Source organism: Poecilia reticulata, linkage group LG16 (assembly GCF_000633615.1).
Source record: "Poecilia reticulata strain Guanapo linkage group LG16, Guppy_female_1.0+MT, whole genome shotgun sequence".
NCBI lineage: Eukaryota > Metazoa > Chordata > Actinopteri > Cyprinodontiformes > Poeciliidae > Poecilia > Poecilia reticulata.
In genome coordinates this window covers 30,273,808-30,279,286 of record NC_024346.1, presented here as the reverse complement: position 1 = coordinate 30,279,286, position 5,479 = coordinate 30,273,808, and the positions used below count along the sequence as shown (strand labels likewise).

At 41.3% G+C, this 5,479-nt stretch overlaps 1 protein-coding gene across 5 annotated transcripts in view; it reads right to left on the bottom strand.

Moving 5' to 3' along the window:
• LOC103478802 (glutamate receptor, ionotropic, kainate 2) overlaps positions 1-5,479 on the bottom strand; it is a 561,179-nt gene that overhangs the window by 328,575 nt on the left and 227,125 nt on the right. For all 5 annotated transcript variants that reach the window (XM_017309433.1, XM_008432852.2, XM_017309432.1 and 2 more), the window contains one exon: positions 1,589-1,642. In XM_017309433.1, the coding sequence (XP_017164922.1) occupies positions 1,589-1,642 (54 nt within the window). The remainder of the gene's footprint in view (positions 1-1,588; positions 1,643-5,479) is intronic.

Sequence of the window (5,479 nt, the reverse complement as noted above, 5' to 3'; positions counted from 1 at the left end):
ACAGCCGCTCCTCTCTCTTGCAGGTACTGCGTACCCCCGCTAAATCTTTTAGGGGTACGCAGTACCCTGCCGTACCCCCTTACTTTCACCCCTGGCCCTACCAGATTGGAGCCCCATTTGTCTTCAGAACTGCCTTAATCCTTCATGGCGTAGATTCAACAAGGTACTGGAAATATTCCTCAGAGTCTGGTCCATATTGAGATGATAGCCTCACACAGTTGCTACAGATTTGTCAGCTGCACATCCAGGATGTGAATCTCCCACCACATCCCAAAGGTTCTCTACTGGATTGAGATCTGGTCACTATGGAGGCCATTCGAGTTCAGTAAACTCATTGTTGTGTTCAAGAAACCAGTCTGAGATGATTCACGCTTTATGACATGGTGCATTATCCTGCTGGAAGTATCCATCAGAAGATGGACACACTGAGGTCATAAAGGGATGGACATGGTCAGCAGCAATCCTCAGGTAGGCTGAGGTGTTGACATTATGCTCAATTTTTACTAATGGACCCAAAGTGTGCCAGAAATATATCCCCCACACCTCTGCACCACCACAAGCCTGAACCGTTGATACAAGGAAGGATGGATCCATACTTTCATGTTGTTGATGCCAAATTCTGACCCTACCATCTGAATGTCACAGCAGAAATCAAGGTTCATCAGATCAGTTAACGTTTTTCCAATCTTCTGTTGTCCAATTTTGGTGAGTCTGTGTGAATTGTAGCCTCAGTTTCCCGTGTTTAGCTAACATGATTGGCACCTGCTGTGGTTTTCTGCTGCAGTAGCCCATCCGCCTCCAGGTTTGACGTATTGTGCATTCAGAGATGCTCTTCTGCATAACTCCGTTGTAATGAGTGGTTATTTGAGTTACTGTTGCCATATTATCAGCTTGGACCAGTCTGGCCATTCTCCTCTGACCTCTGGCATCAACAAGACATTTGCATCTACAAAACTGCTACTCACTGGATGTTTCCTCTTTTTATGACCATTCTCTGTAAACCCACGCACAACCACTTGTTGTGCGTGAAAATCTCAGTAGATCAGCAGTTTCTGAAATACTCAGACCAACCCATCTGGCACCAACAACCATGTCATGTTCAAAGTCACTTAAATCACCTTCCCCGTTTTGTTGCTCAGTTTGAAAGGCATCAGATCGTCTTGGCCATGTCTGCATGCCTATGTGCTTTGATATGCTGCTGACATTTGTGTTAATGAGCAGTTGGACAGGTGTACCTGGCAAGTGAGTGTATGTGGTAATTAGGTTGTGAAGGGGTCTTGTCTGTTTTCAGTCTTTTTTTTCTTCTTGGTTTATGTAAAACACATATTTAGTTTAACTTTCATTTCATGTTTTGCCAGTTATGCATGTGCATTTATTTGTGCACATATACTGATGAAAATTTCAGTTGTTCACTGGGTGGGTGGCAGGAGGAATGGGGTTGTGGTCTGAACAGTAAACAAATAGAATATAAAGACTGAAGAGCAGCATCTTATTTTTAGACATTCAATCAATTTTTTATTGTTATAGTTTTTTATTGTTGTAACAAGAGACAACAAAGCATCTGAAGCTCTGACATTTCTGTACTTACCAGTGTTGTGAAGATGTAGTGATAATACTCCGTCATCATTCCCATAGCAAGAGCCTAGAACAAAGAGTGACAGGAGAGAAACCCTTAAGGTTTAGAAATGAATTTGATAATTTCATCATATTTGCACAACTGCTTACACACAAATATTGGTTTGGTTGTTTGCCTTATCCAATGTTTCTACTACCATGTCAGGGTTTCCCCCAGAAAACTTGCTAAGCCCGGTGGTCAGGGCGCCGAGGCGGTCCACTGGTGGTACACCGTGTTTTTGTATTAAAAGATGTTAAGTAGACAATAAAAGTAAAAATATCACTGGGTAATTACATGTTATGGGAAAACATTGTCAGTGAACTGCTATATAAACCCACAACTAGTCTTAAAAACAACTAATCAAAAAATACAATTAAAATAAATATCAATTATGTTAACTTCTGTTAAATCCAAATTAAGTCAGCGGCTCCATCAGGCCCCCCAGAGCTTCAGGGGCCCCATAAAGGCTAATATTGTAACATAGACCTTGCTTATTGAGATTATCATTGCTGCTAAATTTGACATAATGGTTTCAGCATATATAAATTAAAAGACTTTAAATTATTTAACATTTATATGTAAGATTTTAAGGAGCTGGCAAGTTTACCTTGCAGAAGTTCAAAGAACAATATTCATAGTCAGATTGGTTTGTTACCACAGATACAATCTGATGCTGTGAGTTTAATCTTTGAGTTTCAGCTCGGTTTGTTCACAAATACAAATTAGTAAGCTGCAGTTATAATTTATTGCTTTTTAGGTTTGCCAGTTAAACTCCTCCCCCCTGCCCTAGATTTCACTAAATCTAACACAGAAGATGTTAGAGGTGCAGATGTTTTTAGCAACAAAAGGGGCCCCTAAGTCATATTCTGCTCAAGGCCTCATACACCCTTGGACCGGCCCTGCATGATGTGGTAATGCGCTGCACTGCGCAGAGATGCGCAACACATGGGAGATTTAATTCAATGCTGCTAATATGGCTTTAGTAGCTCTTTCATTTCGTGTTTGTTGAGTTTTTAACAAGGGGACACAGAAACTATTTTGGTTGGTCGAGTTTTTCAGATGTCAGGTGGCTGCGCGCATTAACTCTGTCTGACTATATGTGGACAAAGCATTTGATACGGTTTGGTGCTTAGTGTAACCGGAAAATAATACTAATAATAATAATAAAATAATATAAAATCAGCTGTGCGTGACTGCGAGGAGAGCACGAAAGCTCCTCACTGGGTTAAACCTGCACGATGAGTGATTAGCGCTGGGTCGTTCACCACTAACACAGTGTTTTTCAACCACTGTTCCGCGGCACACTAGTGTGCCGTGAGTGATCGTCAGGTGTGCCGTGGAAATTATTCAATTTCACTACAGTACCGTATTTTACGGACTACAGGCTGCTACTTTTTTCCTAAGCTTTGAACCATGCGGATTGTAGCCCGCTGTGGCTTTGCTGTGTATTTTTCTTCAACCACCAGGGGGCTCTCTAGCAGGAAGTGAATCATTAGAAGTCAAAATTGTACATCAAAGAAGAAAGTGGTAATTTTCATTTAGAACAACCACATGCTAGCAGCAGGCACGACAGAGAAATGTTTTCAATCTTGTATGATGCAGCTTTTAAATTGAGGTCTGTCGATCTGCCACTACAGGAGGGAAATAGAGCCGCTGCACTTAAGCTTGGTATGAACGAAATCAGGGTTTGGCTTTGGAGACCGAGTGCTGCGTCCTTAATATATCCAGCAGATTTATTAGGACACAGCCCTCTTATGGGTCCTTGTGGAAAACTGAGAGCAGCTTCCAGTATTTTTTTTGGTTTTTTTTCCCCCAAAAAATTTAAGGTGCTAGTATGGTGCGCTCTATAGTTAAAAAAATATGGTAATTGGTTTTAAAGGATTTTTTGAAAATGAATTACCTGCAAATAATGCCATCTTCGAGTGTCTGCTGTAGTAGTGACTAGCGGCTGGATCATGTAATTTTCTTACCACTAGATGGCAGTAGGTACAGAGCATTTTACATTAAAACGAGAATTAGAGATGCATGAATGTTACAGGTAGCGGTGAGAGCACTGAATCTAGCAAGACTGTGATGACAATGATGGAAAAGACAGTGAAGTTCAGCAGTATTTGGAAAGAACATGGGTCCATTTCCCACAACATATCTGTGTGAAGTGAGCTTCTGAAGCCTGGCTACTATAAAAACTAAAAACAGAGAGACTGAGAGCTGTTGAGGAAGAGCTTTGTCTTTCTTCAATTTCTGCCAGGAAATCAGCTGTTTTCATCCAAACATGCACAGGTTTCATACTAGGTGGGTAAAATACACAGATATTGACATTTTGTACATGCAACTCTTCATATTGTAACAGTGAATATGAAGTGAAATGTTTCCCAAATATTATTGCTTCTTTCAGAATAAGAATTATTTTCTGTATTCCGGCTATAAGAATGTTTGTGGATTAGTTTGTAAAACACTTTGAAGTTTTCTACAACTTCTTTAAATTTAACCCCACAGTGTTGTGGCTGTTCAGGTGTATTTTTGAAGTGGACATGTTATGTGCAATTTGAAATAAATGTAAAATATGATAAAAAATAAATGTTTGTGTTTATTTGATTTCTATTCAAGACACTTTGATAAGAATGACTCTATATGTAATATAGGTGGCTACAGAGTATCTTTGTTTCCATGTTTGGTTGGTGGTGTGCCTCGTAATTTTTTCAATTAAAACAATGTACCTTCACTCAAAAAAGGTTGAAAAAAAACACCGCACTAACGCACCGACTAACCAGGATCACAGGGAAGACAGGGCCAGACGCTGGGCAGCGTGTTGAGATGTAAACAGCGCATAATGTTTTGTTCACAAATATACATCATTCTCACCGCTTGCTCAAAGCACCTCTGAAAGCGCGACAAGTTATTCCTGCGGTTCACATAGAGCTGTGCAACCAGAGCTAATGCGGTGGGTTTAAACTCTTACCTTAATCAATAACTCCTCATAATTAATCAGAATTCCTCACAGGGGGTTGATGTAAATATCCATAGCGGTCAGCCTGTGTCTAGTTCGAGGGAAAGGAGGAGCGTGGGATCCACGCGGAGGTAAACTTTAGACATCCAGCTGCTGCAGCGCGCGAGGCAGCACCCAGCGGTGTGATTGGTCCGGCTTTAAATACACAAAATATAAACATATCTTCTATAAACATATCTTTTAGGAATAAATCTGCTCTGATAGTGAAACGCTTGGAGCAACAGAAACACTTGCAATCTGGCTAAAAGAAAAGGCGATTTTTTTATTTAATTTTTCTAAAAAAAAAAAATAAAAAAAAACAAGAAAGGCTTAGTCTGGCGGTGGCGCTAGTAAAGCATGGCGGGCCGCCAGGCCTATAATACACAGGGGGAAACCCTGCATGTAATGCGAGAAGGCAAATATTTCACAACTGCTGCAGTCACAGGCTTAAGAGTGAGAGGCAAACATCCACTAAGACAGCAAAAGACTGAGCTCAGGCTAAAAAAATGAGCAAATTTAAGATAACAGAGCATAGAGGATTGCACAATTCCATAGATGAAGAACATCTATGAAATGTTCTTCATCTATGAAATGTTCTGGGCACGTCCCGGTGGGACGTGCCCAGAACACCTCACCAGRGAGGCGTCCAGGAGGCATCCTTACCAGATGCCCGAGCCACCTCAACTGGCYCCTCTCGACRTGGAGGAGCAGCGGCTCTACTCTGAGTCCCTCCCGGATGACCGAGCTTCTCACCCTATCTCTAAGGGAGAGCCCAGCCACCCTGTGGAGGAAACCCATTTCAGCTGCTTGTATTTGTGATCTCGTTCTTTCGGTCATGACCCAAAGCTCATGACCATAGATGAGGGTGGGAACGTAGA